A 22,459-nucleotide genomic window follows, 5' to 3' on the forward strand; every position below is an offset into this window, starting at 1 on the left:
TCTGACTTTGTTGTCTTGGTGCCTGGGCCATGCTGTCCCAGAAAATTAAAATAGTATATTACCTCGTGGATTAACTATAATTAATTGTCTTATGATACATGGAGTAGATAGACTTAACAGCAGCATAAATATCTCAAAGCCCACCAACACCAGTGCACACCAAAATGACCAGAGCTTAGTGCTTTGAAGATGATTTCAGCAGCTCACACATTTCTGAATGAAGTAGCTGACCTTTCTGGGATCTTAAAAAGCCATACCCTGATTACAGTTGGTTTTTTTTAAAAAAGTCACCAAAAAAGTTGCAACATCAATGCCACTGCAATTTTGCAAATAGTTCAACACAACTTCTCACAAAAGCCTTGACAGCATTGGCAGGGGTCCTGGAGAAGGAAGGGTTCATGGAAAAAACCACAGTGAAATATTCTGGGGAGATATAATGAAATTAAATACTTTGGATCAGTTCAAAAAATGAAAAATTTCTATTTGGTCAGACTGATGCACATATACAAAAAAATTCTGTAGTGCCTTAAAAGTTTTTAGGAAATTACAATATTGAATAAATTGCTGTTTTTTTTTTTTAAAAAAACAACTTTTTGTTGAAATTGTCATCTGCTGTCTTCGAGCTATAAACTTTTATTTGTTCATTGGAACTATGTATTTTGACACTTTTGATATAAAACTATTGTTCTGACATTATGAATTGAAATGTTTCATGTCAGCAATGGTTCATGGAACTTGCCATTCATGTTTCCTTTCTGACAAATACAGCTTCCCACATTGCATATCATCATAACATAATAGATACATATCCCTAATTACACAGTGATAAGAGGAAGCTGATTAAGAATTATTGTGAGATGTACATAGTTCCTTCCATGTGGGTACATGATGCAGCTGAACTACAATTCCAGTGAACCACCATGCCAGGAAAAATGAGTCCCATTTAGTAAAGAAGCATCCCAAACCAAAACATTCAGATTCACTTCCCCCACCTGATTTTTTCTCTTTGCTTCAACCTGGCCCCAAATAAAATAAATAAATAAATAAATATCTTAGATTTTGGCTCAAAGATTTTGGTTTTCATGTTTTGGAGGAGACATCTCTGTGCTCTGGGGAAAACCTTGGTCTGCGTTTTCTGATGAAATATCTCTTTCCTTATTTATGCAGCTGTCAGAGGTGTTTAACAGCCCATGTTAAGAAAGACAGACACCCTAACTTTATCTTAAAGAGTCCAAAACAATATGTATTTTGATAATTTTTAGTAGGGAATAGACGTAAGGAAGCCTGTAAGGACTGTAAAGAATATTTCTCTTTCCAAGATTTTTTTCTGTAACACCATTAATAGCATTCTCAAGTGCCTTTGCAAGCTCCAGTCTTGATATTTTTCCACTTATGGAAGACCATGTATCACAATACATTCATAACTTACTGTGCAAATCATATATTCTTTACAATCCTAAATAATATTCTTTCTCTCTGAAAGGAGATCATTATAATTACTTGAGTCCTGATGGTCAACTGGCTCATCACTGTCTGCCCACACAAAATCTATACAGCTACTAAATACATGTATTTTTTCTGCTTGATAATGCTCTTCTCCAGAAGTGATGTTAACAATATGGAGGGAATTTTTTTTCTGCTGACTACATTTGTAGGTTAACCATTGCAAAGCATAATGAAGAGTTGGGCAGTTTCTTTAGGTAGTACATCTGTTTATTGGGAATGGTCCTTATAGATATGATAAAATTCACAAATTAAATGTTTAACCTCTCAGGTTAAACATTCTTCTTTCAGAAAGCATGTGCCTGTGGTGGGTGAGAGCTGAGTCTAGCAGTCCTGTTTCTCCATATGGGAAGCATGATATATGATGCATCCCATAGATTAGATTGTATAATTTCTGGCAAAAATAACAGAACCAGTGTAATCTCCTGAAGATTTCCTACTACTTATTGAAATTGTGAGAGACGCACAGTGTAGTTTGCAACTTCTTCCTTCCCCAGGGAAGATTTTGCTCTTCTTGTTGCTTTCTCTTTGGAAACCCTATTTGAATCCTGTAAGGCCTTCTTGTTTTGAAAGCCCTTATAATTACAGATTCGGTTGCCTACAACTACCGCTGCTCCTTAATTTTCTGTGACTCGTAAGGCACTGCTTGGTTCCTGCCTGTCCCCACAATGTCTTTCTGCTCTTACTGTGTAATGCTAGTTTCTAACCTACGTTCTCATTTGAAACATATTTCTGGAGCTATATCCTGCCTACGTCAGGCCTACTACACTTTTTAACTTTCAGACTCCCACTCACATTTAATTCTGCTTTGTTTTTTCTTTTCTTGATGCTGTATTTATAGATGTCTTTTTTTGGTCTGTTTCCATGAACCTACTTCAGTCCTCTTAGAACTTTGCTGTTCTTCCTTCCATCAGAACATTGTTATTCAGAATTTAATAAGATGCTTATAACAAGACTCCTTTGTTTTTTGTGCAAAACATGCAAATGGCTTTCTGTCAGCTGCAGTGCATTCAAATCTGTAATCACTTTTATCTCCTTTTTGTTTGAAAGGCAACGTTAGACTGTACAAAATAAAATAAATTCAACTTAAGCCCCAGGTCATACTAATTTAAGCAAACAGTCCTAAAAACATCTTTAACTCCTTTTCTCTACTCTCCTTCAGCAATGGTGATCACGCATATACCCTGACAACATCACCAGAGGAATTTGAATCCCTCCCCACACCCCTACAATCCCTAGCTAAAGTCCATGGTCACCTGAACTGCAGTTGACCATGACCAACTAACAGTTAGTTGGTCATGGTTAGTTAACTGCTGCATAGAAGTGCTGCCCAATGTGCACTTATTACTGGGGAGGTACATTATAAAAAGTGCTTGGAGTCCTGCTGTGGAAGGGGAGTGCTGCTTACTGTTTATGGAGGTGGTTATACGAGTGTGACCACGCACACAAGCACAGCCAGGAGGTATACCTCTGGGGACCCTGATTATACCTGTCACAGAGCCAGGATCTCATCTCAACAATGAGGGAAATGATCTCATCTGTCATATCATAGTTATCATACCTGTACTGCAGGATGGCTCAAACCTAAGTGCTGAGGCTGGGCTCAGTAATAAGAGTGGAAAAAGCCAGCAGCGAGTGGAACAGGTGACCTTGTCCTCTTCTGACTCCTCTGTACCTCCTGAGAAGTTAAATGGTATTTTGTCTGGAGTTTCTTTGCCTCCCTGAAACCATGAGTCTGAGTTGTCTGAAACGTGTACTTGAAACTTGTAAACGCTGTTTACATTACCAAATGTGGTTTTTTTATTTCCAGTGGAAGGAAGGAAGGAAGGGTCCCACAATGCTCTTCAGTTAGAGATAGCAGCGTGGATTTTGTTGCGAAGCTCTGTTGACGCTGAAGGGGCCCATGGAGAGGACTTCTCAGAGTGAGGGCTGGCAGGCTACAGCTACCAAACTGCCGCCCAGAGGTCCTGGCCCAGTGGGCCAGATAAGCTTTCTCCGGCTTCCAGAAAAATGTCCCCTTTGGGAGCTACTGAGAAGATCTGCTGGGCTCCCTCTCCCTCATAAACAATAAATCCTTTTTCTCCCAAACCCTGCTCTCAGCCTTTCTTCTCAACACAAACATCTCTACATGATCCCACACTGCAGAGGGAAACAGAAAGGCATTCCTGCCTTGCCTTGCCTTGCCTTTCCTTACCCTTCCTTGCCTTCCCTTCCATTCCCTTCCATTTCCTTCCCTCACTTTCAGTCCTCACAAGTTTGTTTTTATAAAGAAATATACATTTGGCACTGGTCTTAAATGCAAGGAAACACGAGGTATGAAATAATGATGATAACTTCAGGCTGCCTTGGTAAACTCATGCACATTTTAAACACCGTGCACACTTAATCTGCAAACCTAAATCAGATTATTTCGCAGTTTCTCATTCAGTTTTTTTTATGACTGGGACATGACTACTCTGTCTGTTACTGTGGATAGTTAAATTGTCTTTTGCTACAACTGAAGAGCACATCCCTTCATTTTAGGGTTTGCATTTAGCAGGCATCACCCTTAAGCAAATTTAATCTTATTTAAGTTGTTGTTTACGCAGTGTACAAATCATTACACTAAACAGTCATGAAAACTGTACAGTAAATTGTGTCAGTCCTTTAAACTCTCATCTGACTTCTGCTCACTAAGCTGTCTATACAGGAGTATTTCCAATGTCTGAAGAGCTTAAAGGAATTGCATCTGTGTTTTGAGACAACCTGCCCGGTACCTTTTAATTTCTTATCCCCTAATGGGGAATTACCGTCTCTAAAACTAAGCTGTGAAACAGAGAATGAATTTATGTTGGAAGGGATCTTTGGAGGTAATCTGGCCCACGCTTCCAGTCAGAGCAGGCCAACTTTGAAGACAGATCCAACTTGACACAAGCTTCAAATGTGCTGGTTCAAGGGGCAGGGATAAGAGTTGGCACCTTGAGACTCCCAAGGGTTAGAAACTGAAGCTTTATTGTATTGGAAAAAAAAAATCCAGTTTGGGGATATATCTGTGATCCTCCTTCTTTGAACAGTTTTCACAAAGGAAAATTGAGCTATATTTTTGTGTTAAATGAAAATTTTAAACAACAACAACAAAAATCTGGCTGCCACAATCCAACTACTTCTTTCTATTGCTGAAAGTTCCCAAACACGGTTCTTAATATCAGTACACTCCTGTGCCGGCAAATACTATTTTAATCAAGTTTTAGAGATCTTTATATATCATTAATTTTCTTCACATTCAGAGTTTCATAAACCTCATTCTTGTTATGGAAGGAGACAGGATTTAGTAGACTGAGGCACATGGTTGTTACAAAAATGCTTTTTAAACAATTCCAAGTGGTCCTAAAATAATTGTAATAACTTATTTCACATCACATCATATTTCCCCTAAAAGGGTACTGTGTGGAAGTTCACAGTCTAAGTTTAGGAAGACTGTTTTCCTGCTGAGTGGTAAAGCTAACATATAAATAACTTGATCATCCCAAACTTCTGCTGATATAAAACCTCCTCCTAAAATATATCAGATGTCATCACATGTTCCCTATGAAAACAGACGGCCTTCGTGTCTGTAGCTGTTGACTATAAAGCTACCTGATATCTTTCTAGATGAAAGGTTCTTGACTGTTTATTAATATAGCCATATTTAATGGCCTGAATTCCTTCCAAACCTTTGAGCCTCCCTTTTTCTATGGGGCTAGTGCCTCTGGGGGCCAAGAGCCAGCCAAGAGGAAACATAGAGCACAGGGACTTAACCAGGATTACACCTGAGTACATCCCTAAGTCACCACTGTTTGCCTCTGCCTTTTCCATTTTCCCCTTTCCATGCAGCAGTGGTGCTGGAGACCTCCTGTGACAGTTCCAGGCCACATCCTTATGGCAAAGAAACCTGAGTTACTTTTACACCCACAGAAACAGAAGAACAGTAGTAATTTACCAAACTTTAAAAGTACACTTAAACCTTAGAGAAAGCAGTGGGATCAGCCGAGCTCTTTCCGATCATTTTAGAGATTAGCCTCTAAGCCTGTTGAATGGTCTGTGGTAATCTTTTATAAGGTATTTCATAAGAAAACAACCTCACAGGCTATACTGCAATGTTACACGGGGCTGCAGATTTGGAGAGAGCTTCTTGGGACACACAGCGTTCAATTTCCCCAATACAGTGCGCAGACTTAGACCCAAAGAGCCTCAGATTTAATCCTGGGTTTCTCATCAACCCTCTGAAACATGACCTACCTCTTAAGCTGCTCCCAAGCCACCTCTCTCCAATTAAGGAGAGCTGGACTGTAAAATGCCACATCCTGTACCCATTTGGCTTGGCAGATTTAATGAGCCATTGTGGTAGAAACAAGGTAACAAGCTAATGCCCTCAAGCCGCCGAAGACTAATCCATTATTCCTTTTTTTCTGACCAAATCATTCAGCTAGCAAACTCACACCATCAGTTGCACAAATCTGCTCTCTCCTTGAAGGGTTTCTGCAGACAATTTTTCTGACAGTTTTATGTCTCTCATAACTCGGGTTAGCTGCGCTCTGGCAGCTATGGGGTGGTGCTCTCCCTGCCCCCCATGATAAATGCCCTTTTCCAAGGCAGATGCAGTTACTAATAGGTCAGAACTTTCCTTCTCAGTGGCCTGAAATGGAAGAGCTGTGGGTAGGGCAAAGGCTGAGCACCAACCTCCTCCTCCCCACCCTCTTCTGCAAGTGGGTATATGTGGCCTGGATGGGAAAGAATAAAATAGCTTCTCATGGTTGCAACCCTTCAGTGCAAAGTTTTAGAGACATATTTGGAGATGTTGACAGCAAACTTTTTCTGCCTCCAGGCTGTGTCCACTGGTAATACTTTGAGAAACAGAAAAGTTGGGAAGAGATCTAAATCTTCTTCTCTGACATTTCATTGCTTCTCACTAAATAGAAAGGAAAGTGTCACGATGGTTTCTAGGCATGGCCCCTAGAAACAATGGACAAACATTTCTTGTACACTTTTCCATGATTTTGGCATTGTGATTTTAAGTTCCCCTTTAATATCCTCCTTCCATCTGAACCACCCTCATTCCATAAGGATGTATCTACTTATCACAGGAGCAGAATGTATTTTCACATGAGCATCCAGTACTTTCAGAGTTTCTCCTACCAAAGCTCTGTATCTTCTAGGCAGAAGTCATGCAATTGAGTAACACCATCCTGCAGGACCTCAGGTCAAGGTTTTCTCAGATAAGGGCTGAGAAGCCACTCAAGTAGAGCTCAGGTTTGAGTTAACAGTCAGTGAAACAATGCAGGATTTCTTTTCAGTGCTCTGCTCTGCTGCTTGTTCCCTTTTGCACCCAGTTCTGCTCCTCAGATTTTATGAAGACGTTAAAATACCGCATTAGTTGCAAATAGAATATGGCATGAACAATTCACTCAGCATGCTGTTTGAGGGAAGTGGCAATTGGACTACTGACAACCAGAAAATTTTTAAGAAGGAGAAATTATGCCATAGCCACACTAACGCTGACATGCTTTGAGGTTAAAATTGTTCTGAGCTGTTCTCTTCTGAAATAACTGCCTAGCTACAAACACCTCCAGAACAGTGACAAGTGCACAGCACAGCTAAACTTGTGCTCAGACCAGAAAAGAAAGACTGGGAATTGATTCTTGCTGCTGTAGAGTTTCATAACTTGCCTATCAGGAGAAAATGCTTAAGACAGATCTGGATCATATGACGTAGAAAAGACAACAGTTATTATAAAGATTGCACAAAATACTATCAGGACTTCAGGGAAACCATGACAATAATGCTAGTATTTCTGTTAAATGTGAAATATATGCCTAATAAGCAGATTAATTTGAGGGACATTTTTTCTTAAATAACTATAAACATAAGAGTGAGAGGATCTTTCAGGATGATGGATTTGCTTTAAATATTACTCCAGCACTACCAAACTGTAATGAAATGTGATTTTCTCAAAAAAGAGAACTAAAGTGATCCTGCATTTAATGCAGTATGAGAGAATATTTATAGATGGACGGCCAGCAGGAAAAGCAGCAGGAAGAAGGTACACTGCCCATCCTAGAAATGCCTAGAGAGGACAATTTGTGTGGAGCGTAGCAGAACCATCTGCTAGGAGCTGGGAACAGAGTGCTTGACTGGGAGTGTTTTATTGTTACCCACAGGTCGTTATCCTGCTAGCCCTTTTCTTAAATGGGAAAAATTTGAAGATTCAAACCACTGCCGGCACAGTCTTTGCTACCCACACCAAGCCCAGAGGAGTCATGCCAAGAACCGGGCTGTGTAAAGTAGCATGCTCCTGGTATCAGAGAGGGGACTAAGGAGCCCCTTCAGCTTCCTTATTCACCATTTTCTTCCTTATTTCTACTTTTCTTTTCCTAGGAGAATGTTTCCAGCCATGAGAGTGAAAATTACAGGCTTGGATCCCCACCAGCAGTATTATATTGCAATGGACATTGTGCCTGTGGATAACAAGAGATACAGGTAAGCTTTTTAGGCACAGAGGTAGGAACCTTGTGATAACTTACTGTCAATGACAGCCTAGGAAAGACACATGCCATTATACACCATTGCAAAGGTATGCTGGAAGAGACTGTGTTGATTTACACCAACATAATTGATTTGACCAGAATTGTGAGACACAAAACCAAAGGTTTAATATACTCTCTTGCACTTTTGGATTGAAATCTTGCTCTTTTCAAATAGCAGTTTTGAATTGGAGAGTTCCCTAGCATGCATCTCACAATTGACATGATTAACAACGACTGTCTGAGGGAACTGATAACTGGAGTTATCAACAGGGTGTCTGGAGGCTCTAAAACTACTTCAGCAGAAAGGAATGGGCAAGTAGTGGCTGAACTAAGACAGGCACCTCAGATCTGGCCTGAACTGAATTGGGTGATTTTTGTTTTAAAAGCGTTCACTGTTCAGCACAGCAGCCACAGGGGATATGGGCCCTGACCTACAGTACAGAGACACTGAGAAACCCTCTAGTGACTGTTCACCACTGAGCTGAAAGACAGGAAGAAGAGATTTCTCTGGTGTTAATGGGCTCCCAATCCTAAAAAGTACTCTGGAAAACTCATGGTCCTCTGCATCCCAGAAAACTATCCAGACAGAGGTGATTTATCTATACTCTTTAAAAGACTCCTGAGAGCAAGCCTTTTCCCCAAACAGTCTTGACTGCACCACATTCAAGGATTCAAGAATTGATCCTCTGCTTCAAATGCTAAATATTACATTTTTGCTCTCAGATTGTGCAGAGTTCCTCAGGAAAATACTTTTCCTGGGAAGCATCAAGGTAGTGTCTGATACTCAGCTAGATGTTTTACCCCTTTCTTTGAGTGTGGTTCTGACAGCATTAACGTTGAAAATAAATATATTGTCTTATACTTTGTTTCTGTCCTTGTTAGCTTGTGCAGCCACATAGAGGAAACTAGCAGTGAAAGGAACAGATTCTTTTTTTTTTTTTTTCATTTCTTTTGAAAATACATGAAATGAGTCACTGTAGGTAAGGAGTGAAACAGCCTAGCAGAGCTGAGTAGAGACCCAATGAGGGGCAGCACAGGGTAGAACTCAGAGGTGTTAGGAGGACTGTTTGTGAAATGCCTTGGGCTGAAGGAGCCACAAGACAGAAAGGAAAAAAGTGTATAGGCAAAGCTGTGGTAGAGAAATTTATGGCATATATAGGATGGCTAGGTCAGGAACACAAAAGACCAGGAACACAAAAAGTGTGTTTTCCTCTAATCCCAACATTTGCAGTACTATATGGAATTTCCTATTTCACAACATTTCAAACCAGAAATTCCGTTTTATCAATCATTCTAGTGTTATCCATTGGATTTTGCCCTTTCTGGATGAAGACACATCTGTTTTGCACAGTCTGGCATGGCAGCCAGTGCAGATTTCCAGAAGTTACAGGGCCTTTATTAATATTTTCAGAGAGGGCTTTGTTTACCCGTATTTTCTAACCTCTTACTCTGGCTCAGAGAGGGTTAAGGAGTTGAGAAGGTACATGTGGCAGAGTTTTACAGGGCAAATAACTGCAAAGGTGGTTTTAATAAGGAATCAAGTCTGAACAAGTGGCTCAGGGGTAATATGGCTTTCATTTAGAAGGTAGGAGGTTGCAATAAAGCACATTGTCCCCTGGCTGCAAATGAGAGCTTGGGGTGCGTGTGGTAGGGTGGCAGGGGAGGGGAAGCCCTGGAAATGTTCCAGTGAGTGCCACCTTCCCTTAGCCATCACGCCTTCCTCTTTCAGGTATGTGTATCACAGCTCCAAGTGGATGGTGGCTGGCAATGCTGACTCCCCAGTGCCCCCGAGGGTTTACATCCACCCTGACTCGCTGGCTTCTGGAGACACCTGGATGAGGCAGGTGGTCAGTTTTGACAAGCTCAAGCTGACCAACAACGAGCTTGATGATCAAGGCCATGTAAGTTAGAAGCTAATCCTGGTGTCTACTACCCCAGCCTTGCTCCTCTCAGATTTGAAAGGGTGGTGCTGCTGCTCTGATGCTCCTGTGTCCTGCTGGGCACACATGCCTGTAGCGAACCCCCGGAGTTATGGAGCTTTTTCCCCTACTTCAGTGCTTTTCCTCAAAATGTTGCCTGACCCTATAAAGCCCCTTTCTCCCTCAAATGGGAGTTCCACTTTGACATGGCACCTTCATATAGCACAAACTTTGTCTCTTACATACTTGTAAGAAAAGAGTAATTTTCTTCATATTAACCCTTACTCCATCCCTGCTTCCTTGTACCTCTGGATGTAGTGTAGATGTTTTGGGGAAAAAAAAATAATCCTTTTCCTTCTCCTTTTGTTTTTTCTTCAGATAATCTTACATTCAATGCATAAGTACCAGCCCCGTGTTCATGTCATCCGCAAAGATTTCAGCAGTGATCTTTCTCCTACAAAGCCAGTTCCTTCAGGAGATGGGGTGAAAACCTTCAACTTCCCTGAGACTGTCTTCACCACAGTGACAGCCTACCAAAATCAACAGGTAAAGCTGTGTGCCTTCAGGCTCCTTTTATGTTGGGTGTTCATAAAAATACCAGTGCGCTCTTTGTGTTTGAGACATTAACTTCTCTAAGAAATGTAGCTCAAGAAGAGTGTACCCTTGAGAGGCTCACTGTTTGTTTTTGGTTTTTTTGGTTGTTTTTTTTTTTCCTTCACAAAAAGAAAATGCTTGCTATGGGGTAGTGTGTAGACATGAGGTATCTAGCCAGAAAACCATCTTGCAGATAAGGTGCCTGCAGATTTTATTGTAAAGTAAGTAGGTGAGATCAACCATGAAGAGATGTATTGTGTTCACTTTTCCTTGCTGCTTCATGGTACAAACTACGGTGTCCTGTCCCCACTGTAATTTTAAGGCAGTACAACTAGTCCAGATCTGTTATCTCATAGAGAAAACACATAGGTTTTTTTCACTGCTAAAGTGAAGGAAAAAGTTTTATAGAAGAGAAATTTCAGCAGTTTGCTGACAAAAGAAGCCTTTGAACATAAACAGCAGCAGTCCATGTATTGCATATGAACTAAAATTCTCCTGCATAATTCATGTTTGATTCAGATCTTGCACAGTTCCCAGTGGAGAATGTTACCATTGACTCCAGATATCATAAGGAAGAGATGTCACTACAGTGGGATCCTATCTGCAGAGGCCTTGACTACTGAGCTTTGTTACTGAATTTTTTCTTGAACTAGTCTTCATGGCACTCAGAAATGTAATCTCAGTCCACACTTGTGTTTGATTACAGAATTACCTGTCTATTTTCCCAAAAGATATGATATCTTTTAGAGGAAATTAATTGCCAGGAAAATGTGATCATTTGAGAATGTAAGCATTTGAGGCACCAGCAAAGAAAGGAGTTTTGGAAAGGGGTCACTATGGATTACATGTTTGCTCCCCCTTCTCCTTCAGTGGCCAGTGAAAGATGGTGTCCTAGTCTTTGAGGAGGAGGTGGCCTGCTTCATCTTTTCTGCAGGCATGTTCATTGCACACATTGAGAGCTCCTTATGTCCACCCATTCCCTTTGTAGTCTCCTTATGTATCACTCATCTGCCAGCCATCTCTGCCTCAGGGATTCCCACTAGCCTTCACACCACCTCTGTCATGCTTTGGGCTCAGTGTGCTCCTCTTCTCTTGTTCGTGTACACATACCCTCTATTTTATTCTCAGATGAGAGATGCTGTACACATCCCATTTCCCTTTCCTGCCATTCTCCCCCTTACTGGGGTGGGTGTTGTGATGGCATTAAAAAAGCTGTGTAAGGTAATTTTTTCCCAGTATGTGAAACAGAATCTCAGTTGGTGAAGCTTTTTGCTGTGTTAATAGTGTGTCCACTTAGAGAGCTTAGGTACTGTTATAAGCTAGAATAAGGGTACAAACCATCTTGGAAGAAAAAATAATCTGTTATCAAGCCTGTTAGGAAAATAGGTTATACAATTTTCTGCCAAAAATTGTGGAGGAATCGAATTGGAAATGGCATGCTAAATATTTCTCCATGACAGCATCTGTGCTTCTGGAGAATGACTTCATGACCTCAGAGTGGACGTCATTATATTTAGTATTCTTGGATTGAGGGACAAACCCATGTCAAGTCAGTTTAGGGCAGATTGTCACATTTAGCCAGTGAATTGTTACAGAGTTTTTATTTTGCAACAAATAAGAGAGAGCACATGTGCTGACAGTGCTCCCATGACTGCTTCTGGATACCCACTTCTAACTTTTTCTCAGTCTGGTCCCCTTGAATTGACTTAAATCAGGATCCAGAATGGATCAACTCTTCCAGCAGAAAAATATATTGCAATGCAATGGTGTGTTTGCTGTCACTGCAGTGTCTGAAATTTCCTGCCCCTCCCACCCAAATGCATGTACTCCACAAACTTTAACTGTAGACAAGACATGGAAAGAGGATAGAGAAAGGAGAAAAAATGTCAGGAAAAAGCCTGTCATTCTTCCCTAATGACCAAACCTATAAGATATAATTACACAGGTAAGGGAGGTGCTAAGGGAGGGATCTCTGTCAGGCACTGGCACTGTAAGCCACCTCACTGTAAAGAAGCACTGAAATTTCTTCCTGGCTCTCTGAATTCCAAATGTTTGGGGGTTTTGCCCTCCCAAAATAGGGGAGGGCATTTTTATAATACCAGTAAATGAAATTCTGGTAGATTGGAGAAACCTTTTCATTAAAAATAAATATAAATCCTCTGAATCTGCCTGCATGCCCTCCAGTGGCTGTAGAACTTTGCCTTACTGGGAGAAGCATCTCTGGAAACAATTGTAAAATGTTAGCAAATCCACCACAGGGATTCCCTCTGCTGTAATTCCATCCTCCACAGAACATATCTGTCTCTGTACACACAAGTCCCAGGACAGATGCAAAGTCAGGCTAGCGGAAATTAAGTTCACAAATTAAGCTTCTGCAAAAATAGGAGCTGCATTCCAGATCTGAGGTTAATATCCAGAATAAGGGCTTGGTTCTGACAGAAGCAAAACACCTGCAAATCCGCTTCAGATCAGTCTGTATTAAACTAGTCCCTTTTGAGCAGTTTCAGCAAAAACACCTCAAATTTGATAGGATCTGGAGATCTCGCTCCCTTTGTCACTCCAGAGACAGGGTCTCCGGGACAAAGTGAGGCTGGCAGAGGGAACCTGTCGTGCTGCACCAGGCTGGGGAATAGCCGACAAGGAGTATGATAACATGGGCTGCAAGGTCAAAATCGCAATATTATTTTCCCTATTTATCAACATGGAATTCATGTCTAAAAGTAAAGCAGGAAGGAAGATTGCCCAAAAGCACTCAGTCTGGCTGTTGTATTCTTTGTTTAGAGGAGGGGAAAAAAGAAAAAGAAAAAGTCGTTTCCAGACCAGAAAACCCTTGAATGGGCCACCCAGATGCTGGTCAGAACAGCAGCACCTTGTTCATGTGACTGGGTGGCCAGCTGCCGTCTTTGGAGGATGTAGCCTGTGCTTTGCTTGGCTTTTTCTCCTTAGCATTGTCTGAAGGTCCATGAGCGCATCCAGCTGCTGGATATCTAGAGTGTTGAGCCTGGGATAACCCAGATACCAGCCAAACCTGAGCAGTACGCCTGCTTCCCAAACCCCACAGCTGTTGATGAGGTTCCTGGGATTTTGCACCTGGGTCCAAGATGCATTTCTCCTTCGGGAACAGCCTCTCAGCCCCAGCACTGTGCCAGGTTTCCCAATGCTGCCAGGTTTCTGCCTCTGGCACCGCTCATTTGCTAAGCACATAATCTGTTTATGGATAACAGAAGGGCGACTTTAATATAAGTCTAGGCAAATAAGTATGAAAGATCATCGTACAGGTGGGAAAGACTGGTAATCGTCAGTAATTTTCATTTCTTGAAAGAAAAAGATTTTGAAGAGATCATCTAATTCTCTTTTTCTTCCTTTGTAGATCACCAGATTAAAAATTGACAGAAACCCCTTCGCTAAAGGTTTCAGAGATTCTGGGAGAAACAGGTAACAGCAGCTCATTTGTGTTTCCTCACTGATCTCCTCTCTCCTTCCCCTGATGAGTGCACAGGGCATGTGTCTAAGGCTGAGGAAGGCATTTTGCAAGCCTAATTAATTTTTACAGGAGAAGTTTGCTGTAGACTGGTTCTTAGAGGAATTAGAAGGACTGTTTTACTTTGCCTGAATGGATCCAATGTGTAATGATGGCTTCCTTAAAAAATATTTTCCAGGTTAGCCAGCTAGACTGACCCCGTTTCTTTACAGAAGTTTCTTCCAGTGCTGCTCCTACCTCTGCCTGGATCCTGCAGTCCCAAAACTCTGAGAGAGGGTTTTAGATATTCTTAGGCAACGTATCTGTAAAGACAGCTTATCACTTTCCTGCTTGACAACATTTTTTCTGTGACTATTTTTTTGCTATTGTATGTTTAATTTCCTGTTCACTGCTACCTCAGTAACCTTTCTGTTACCACTGCTTTCAGGGCTGTTTTCTTCTGTATATATGTTTTGCTCTTGTTTTTATTTCCAGCTGGGTAATTAATTTATTTATTTTCATGTTCCTCTGAGCTTTACCATTTATTGTTGAGAAACACAATTAAAATGTTCTTTAGCAGCCCTGATAAGTTACTAGTAAACTGTTCATGTATTACTGTGGTATGGTGCCACAGTATCCAAAGAATTAGGTAAAATAAATGAACTTGTAAAGATACTGTAGAGTTTCTTAAAAAAAAAATAAAAATTTTTTTTTTTTTTGTTACTAAAATGAAGAACAGAGATAGAAAAATGGAGGACTGCAGATTGTAAAACAGACAAATAGGTCACAGGCTAAAACTCTGCAAAATAATGAAAGTTGTAGGAAAGAAGACCTAGACACTTTTGCTTTATTATAGACAGAAATGGTATGAAAGGCTGAAAGGCAATTTTTTCTTTAAATTTTCACAGGAAATTCCAAAACTTGGAGACAAATGCTTGCTTTACATTAGAAGAAAAAATTGAGTTTCCTATAGGTTTGCAGGATAAAAGTGCAAAAATGTTCTGATTTCAAACCATTTCAGTTTTTCTCCAGTGATGTCAAATGGTTTCACTTTGTGTTGCTTAATTTTGTCAGGATTTTTATGAAACTGATTAAGTAAAACAGCAACATTATTTAGAATATGTTGTATTTTAATAACACAATAGCAAAACAGGAACCTGAATCAAAAAACTTTTGTATTGGTAGAAGACATTACCATGTTATCAAGAAAGAATAAAAAAGTCCAAACAAAAAGTTTCAACTTTTTCTGCCATTCATGAATCCAGCAGAGTGTGCAGCAGATCTTAGTATTTCAGATCTAAATGACGTGGGTATCCTTTAAATCAGTGTGACAAAGGCTTTAAATGTTAAATTAATTCTAGAATTAGACATATATGACTATGTTACAAGAACCCTAGTGTTGTAAAGCAAGGCTCTCGGTGTGCAAACCAGAGTGAAAGTTGCATGCATAGACCTCATTTGCTGTCCCCATGGGCACTATAATTCAGTTTTTACTTGCATGGTCCTCTTGTGTGTGTTTACCAGGACTGCTACCTCATTCATGGTTTGGTATGGGAAGCGTTCAGTGAATGGGCAACTGCCCAGTATTTCCCATCACCCATTTAAATGCTACATCCTCCATGATCCCAAAGATGACATCTTACTGACCTAGCAACTTTCTAGCTCAGTTCCTCTGTTCTCGTCTTACTGTAGTTATGCAAAAAGATGTTACCGCCCTTATTTAATTCCCACCGTGAGCGTTAGTTCTGATACTTGAGGCATATGTGACTTTTACTCTGCTCTCCTCTCCTGTGTGGGGGAAGTAGTATATGCCCTGGGTACAAGGTCTTCCCTGTGTGCAGAGATACAGCTGCACTGGAGGCTGGGCTTAGAAGAGGGATTGATGCAGTTCCAGGTACATGGTGGGCTAGATTAACATGGAAGGCATTAATAAGGTCCTAGCCCAGTGAATTTGGACAGTTTCCTCAAAAGGCTGGGAAATGCTGATCTTTGTAGCTTATTGATTTAAGAAAGGGCAGGAAATTGCTACACGGCTGCAGCTGTGGGGAGGGCTCAGTAAGGCTCTCTGCTGATGTAAAGAGGAATTAAAATGTTTAAGGTATTACACATCAAAGAGAGCAGCCTGAGGCTTTAGGAAGAAAAAATAGGCAAAGGTATTTGCAAGCATATATAGCAGTCAGGCGCCTGCCTCACAAGCAGTGGGCTGGCTAAGGTTGCATTGCTGTTGTCAGCTAGCGGAGGACAGTCTAAGGCTCAGCTGCTCCCTTTAAAGAGGACATGTACATAGATGTACATATAGGAGGGAAAAAAGCATTAAGGTCCAAGCTGTCTGTGGAAAGGACTCTCCAAATGGGACTTTTCTTATCGGTGCTGGCTGGCTCCTCTTCCCATTGTGACTCTCTAATCTCATCAGGATCAGTGGTCAACCTGAGTGATGATCATGATGCCCTGTAGCTTCCCACAGCCTCACAACAACTTTGGTCAGTGCATCAGGCTGTAGCTGGAGAATGTCCCACTGAAAATGCAGGCCTCCTTTGAAAAAGGAACAGGGTTATTTGAAAAAGGGGCCATTTATGAAGCAGGCAAGTGTAGTATATGTCCAAGAGGTTTTCTGTATAATGTCTTAAAAAAAAAAAAAAAAAGTGTGGCAGCAGCAGGGGTACAGAATGTCTGAGGCTGCTCCAGGGCATCATATCCCAGTGACATCGGGATACTGAATTGGAGCCATGGTTAGAGTTTGCCAGCAAATGATGGAGGAAAAAAAAACCCACTCGAAAATACAGAGCATGGTGGGAGAGGAACTCTTAGGCCACTTCTTCCCTAGGACACTTCCTTTCTGCTTTGTGTTGAGGCTTTTCCATGAAATGGAGACGGATGTTTTTCCTTCACTTATTTCGTATTCTGATATTGTTTCACTGTTGTTGCCTGCTGCAGAAATTATGGGATTGACTGTTATTTTAAAAACTAGTTTCCCTTTTAAATCTTTCATTTCCATCAGCTCACAGCCTTCCCGTATGGTTCCTTATGACTGTGGTCTTCCCTTCAATAGTACAAGAGACTGCTAAAAACCTGCTGCTCTGGGACACCCCATCATGATGTAACTGCCTGTATCCATCTGCGGGAGAGATCTTTTTATGGTTCCCTTCTTGGATCTCCTTCAGTTGTTTGCATGGTTATCTGCCTTCACAGCTGGCTGCCTCAGTCCTTGCACTGGGAGAAGGAGCAGTGAGGTATTTTGGAGGGAAAGATGCAAACAGCTCAGCAGCTGGATGTTGTTTTGCAGTCTTTGACCACTCAAACCGTGTTAACTAATGGTGTTCAGCAATCTAGCCATTAGCCTTGATGGATTAGGGAGTTAGCCTGTATTAGAAGGCTGAGTCTTAGTTCCTGCTTATTAGAGATTCCCTCTACATGATTTTTGGTCCCTCTTTGCTTTATCTGCAAAAGCACGTGAAGCATCTGTAAAAGTGAAACAAGAGAACTGGTCCTGGTGGTAAAAGGATACCTATGTAACATACATACGAGGCAGGTATTACTTGGTTGCTTTCCTGAACTTCAAGAGTTTGAGAACCAGAGTTTTTGACATATGGAGCTCAGCTAGCCAAATGTTTGGGTAGCGAGGGTGCAGGTTTAATGCCACAGAACCTATTTTTGGAGACTGAGTAAAGTTCATTTGACAGTGGGATGCCTGCCGGAGCTCCTTAGCCAGGAGGAAGCCAGAAGGGACAACAGTCAGGAAACCCAGCAGGGTAAGGGAAGAAAAAAAACCTAAGGTGAAGGCAAGCAGCAGCATTTTCCTTTCAGATGTGGGCAGCTGAGGTGGATAAGTTGTTTTGGAAATGCTCTTTGAGCTTTTGTCTAGGGTAAGAGAGCCGGGAGGGCACTTGGAGCCAATAGTTCGGCTTCCCCAGTGAACAATGAAACAATGACCTGAATCCTGCATGCAGCGGGAATGGCAAGGTCGGCCATATGGGTTGGATTATGGAGGCGCACAGATAGCTTGTACATCTTTTTTCATTTTTCAGACAATGGAACTGTTTCATTTATTGCCTATTATTAAAACTTTATAGCACTAAAAATAAGAAAATGAATGAAAAAGAGAGAGCGAATTTTGGATACCTTTTAAAGGACTGACCTTATTAAAATAAAGCTGGCAGTGAGTCCTCTTCCGATACTCTTTTTTTACTTCCTTCATAAAGACGGTGTGAGACGGGAGGGTTTATGGCCTGATAGACAGTTTGAAGTCAATTTTTCAGTGCAGTTCTTTGGAAGAGAAAGTGGATGCTACATGGATAATGTTCAGCACACTTGGTACCAGCAGCCCTCACCAAAGCCCAAAAGAAGTTGCTGAGATTTCAGAAATGCTGAAAACAATTCTTTTTTTGGCAGCGTTTATTGCTGTCCCAAAAAGTCTCTTCATTGGCCAGGTGGGGTTTGTTTTCCCTGTTAGGTGCTGGAACACACACAGAATGGCACTCCAGTATTTCTGCTGACTAGGAGAGCTTTATCTTTCTGTCCTGTGGTAGAGGTCTGCGATTGTGGCACTGCATTTCTTGGTACCACACTAATGTCATAAACTGCTATGGGAGAGAGGGTCGTTAGAGTTGATAGCAATGGAGTTTCTTGATTCCCACCTTTTTTTTTCAAAAATAAGTATACATCACAGGAAGAAGAAAAAAATATATTGAAAGGTTAGGGATAGAGTTGTAAAATCAGCCATGCAAAGGTGGTGTGGATTCTGACCCAAGGTGCTTTTGCATGCCTGCACATTGTTTTTCTGCAATATTCCATACATGGAGTGGTAGGTGCCTAGCAGGCTAGCACAAGAGCCTGCTGTCTCATGGATCTTGTCTGATGCATGGAAGAATCTGAAAGTTCAGTAAGGATGTGTTCTGCTTAGATACTATTTCAGAAACACCCACAACATTTGTTCTGCACAAAGATTAAAAAAAAAAGAATAGGAAAAAAAGGATGATCTAGTATACAGGGACCTAAATTTGTGCATAGGAGAAATGGACATAACTTTGAGCTCTGTCACCCACATATTTAGGGAGGGTGTTTTATAACGCGTGTTCAACATGTGCACTCCTCTGGGGGAGTAAAGGACTCTCATTTAGGGCAGGAAGAGGAAAGAGGTGGCTTGAAGCCAACTGTCGAGTTTGGCATCAATTCTTTGGGTACCTGTTGCTGCAGTGCTGCCTGGAGCATTACACTGCAATCTGTGAATCCGGTGAAGCCACGGTGTCGCTGCTAGCAGTTGTGGTGTGGAAAGGGGAGGGTGACAGGAGCCGTGTCCACAGCAAAGGGGCTGTTCCAGAGCTGCTCCCCTGGAGCAGGAGGAGGTGGCTCCCTCGTGGCATCCCTCCTTTCCCTGGCATACAGGGCAGGATAGAGTAGCTTTGCAAGCTGCTCTAGTACACTCGGTGCTGCCATTTACCCTCTGTGGGCTCACAGGCACAGTGGAGTCCAACCCCTGAAAGCAGTATATTATTCCTGATTTACTCTTTTATTTTTTCTTTTTATTATCTCCTGACCATTCTCTTTTTTCTTTTTCTTTTAGAAGTACAAATTATATGGTACTTGCAAGAACTATATTGATACAGGGGAAAGTGGTAGACAGAGAGCTAGAAACCTTGAACTGTGAGTCAAGCTGAGCTGAGAATGATGCAAGCTCCAGGCAGAGGCAGGGGTAATAGCTTTAACCTGCCTTTACTGTTTCCCTGAGCCACCTCCTGTTAGGGGTTGTATTTTACTGGAAGGAAGTCATGAGAGCAGAGCTAGAAGTCAGATGCTGGTGCAGAGCGGGGGTATGCGCATGCAGATCTAATGACTGAGCCAGAGTATGTGAACACTGGTTTTAGTGAGCTGGTCTCCCTACTTCCCCGCACAATCCTTGTGGCCAATGCAGAGCAGCTGGATTAGCACAACTGGAACTTTCAGTCTGCATTTCTGGATGTATTACTTGGTTTTAATCATCAAGGCAGGTCCTTCCAACAGTAGGTCTTGTTGCATTGCGACTTGCTCAGGCATTTCATGCCCCCTGGATATATGGTAGCGGAAGGTCCTCCCTCAGTGTTTGGGCTGGGGATCGTTTATGAGGCTGCAAAAAGGTACTGTTCTCTTCCCGGCTGCCTGTGTTGAGAAGCAGATGGAGTCTGAACATGTGTGGCTTTCTCACACAGGGAGAGGAGGAAATCCTGGGGGTGGTACTGGTAGTCGAATAGCTGCTTTTGCATACAGAGCCTGGCTTAGCAGATGGGTTCACATTCTGCACTGCCTTGTTGTCTCTGAGCTCCATGAGCTGGCAGAGGCCACTGTATTAACCAAATAGTTTTGTTGTAATGTGCTCAGCGCTAGTGTGAGACTGCTATGCAGAGATGTCTTCTGTTTCTACTTCTAACAGCTTAGCAGCTAATAAACACCATGCAACAACCTCTCTTCTAAACCTCCTCTTAAAATACAGAGTTTGGTTTGCCAACTCCAATGTATTTAAAGCATCTGAGCTTCCGGGGAGACTTTGGAAAGTTAACTGAGTGGAGGCACGTGCAGAAAGACATTTTCAGAAGCAAAAGGCAGCTCCAGTATCAGCTCAACATCTGATGAGAGGCTCTGGGGATGTTAGAGCCTTTTGCATTGAAAGGGGATATGTTCTCGCATTTGATGAAGCATCTCTAGTGTGTTTGGTCAGTGTGAGGGCTATAACCTACTGCTGGAAAAGAGGCAGGGGAAGGCGAGGAATGGGGAACAGATCAATATGCAGCTTCCACAGAGGAGAGCCTTTCCTGGGAAGAAACTCCAGGGGGTTGTCTCGCAGAGAACATGGGGGTCTTTCCCTGATAATACACCTATGTCCTCACTAAGCCTGTGGAGTTAGAGACTTTCAGCAGAGATAGCATTCTGTGGTGAAAATAAGAACAAATCTGAGACCCCAGCCCTTCAAGAGGAAAAGTTCTCACTTGATTTTTGGCTTTCTCTTTGGTACTGTCTTCGTGGTGAGTTAGGGAGCCCAAGCAGAGATGCCACTGATCTTTTATAAAAAACCTCTTATGCATTTCTAGTTGAAGTCCAAAACCAAGGAGATTCCCTTTTGGACAGCTTCCCATAGCACTTCAAAGCAGTGTCCAGAACTAGGAGGTGGCAGGGAAAGGCAATTCACAAAATCTCTCTGATTCTGAAGGCTGAATCCCAGACCTCCCTCATTTGCATCACAGCTTGCATCCACGAAGTGTGGAAGCCTGCTCTATGATAAAGCATGCCTTGAGGAGCTAACGGTCTGTGTCCCCTGCAAAGCAGACAGAAAGTTTGGGATCCTTGTTAAAAAAAGAAAAAGGAGCTGGAAGACTGTTACGAGCTTCTGAAATCCTGAGCTGGGGAAATTTCACTTTACTCTAGTGGCTAGCACCTGTGCAGGAAGGCTCTCTTGAGGAATTCACAGACGACAAGGTGACCTTTTGGTGGCCGCTGGCAGCCTGTCAAGTGAGGTTGGAGCCCTCTTCCCCTGGCACTGATACCCTTGCCAGCTGACTGACATTCTTCTTCTCTCTTTGTTTTATTTTCATTGCACAGGACGGGGCTGGAGGCCATTATGGAGACCTATGCCTTCTGGAGGCCCCCCGTGCGTACTCTCACCTTCGAAGACTTCACCACCATGCAGAAGCAGCAAGGTGAGCATACAAAGGGCATGCAAAGAGCTGTAGAAAGAGCAGGAGAAGAGGGTGTAAGAGCAGCAACACACTCTGCTGTGCGTCTGGCGGCTCGGGGAGCATATGAACGCTCCTCATTGAGCTCTTGACTGCTGTGAAAGGACACTGAGCAGAGAAGATAGATGGAAATGGTGGACAGGCCATGCCTTATGAGGTCAAGTGCAGCCACTTCACCTCCCTTGTGTCCTCAGTGCACCCAAGAGCTAGAAGGAGGAGCAGGAAGGAGTGCAGGATTGGGAGAACCAGCCCAAGTACACAGCATGAGTTAAGTGTGAAGAGAGCACAGAGAGACCGAGGAAACACTCCAGCATGTCAGACACTTTGTTCTCCATTCACAGTTAGAGTTTGCCATTTGTGTGGCAACACAAGGGGAAGAGGCGTGTCCTCTGGAAACTTTAGGAGACCAGAAATGTGCCTCCCCCAGGATCACGCTGCCTCACTTTCAAAACCCAGTGGCCTTGCTGGAGAGAGTTTCTGTTAGTATGAGGCTGGGAAGAATTATTGGGTAGGCCAAGTGTTTTCTGCTTGTTCATGCTGTGTCTTTTCATAGCTTCTGCCCTTTGCATCTCTCATTTGCTAAGTAGGGCTTTCATCTCCAGTTTCAGGCTGTTACTATTTTTTTTTTTTCACTGATAGGACTTCCCCATTCACTTCATTGCAGCTATTTCTAGTTAAAAACATGGTAATCACTGGGAAGAGAGGTATCAGGGCAACCTGGTACTTTTTCTATTCCAATAT

At 42.2% G+C, this 22,459-nt stretch overlaps 1 protein-coding gene across 1 annotated transcript in view; it reads left to right on the top strand.

The window, feature by feature from the left end:
• TBX15 (T-box transcription factor 15) overlaps positions 1-22,459 on the top strand; it is a 99,670-nt gene that overhangs the window by 60,861 nt on the left and 16,350 nt on the right. Inside the window, exons 3-7 of the mRNA XM_075491791.1 lie at positions 7,897-7,998; positions 9,775-9,946; positions 10,343-10,510; positions 13,929-13,993; positions 21,585-21,682. Coding sequence (XP_075347906.1) covers positions 7,897-7,998; positions 9,775-9,946; positions 10,343-10,510; positions 13,929-13,993; positions 21,585-21,682 — 605 coding nt within the window. The remainder of the gene's footprint in view (positions 1-7,896; positions 7,999-9,774; positions 9,947-10,342; positions 10,511-13,928; positions 13,994-21,584; positions 21,683-22,459) is intronic.

This window comes from Mycteria americana, chromosome 1, assembly GCF_035582795.1.
Source record: "Mycteria americana isolate JAX WOST 10 ecotype Jacksonville Zoo and Gardens chromosome 1, USCA_MyAme_1.0, whole genome shotgun sequence".
Lineage (NCBI taxonomy): Eukaryota > Metazoa > Chordata > Aves > Ciconiiformes > Ciconiidae > Mycteria > Mycteria americana.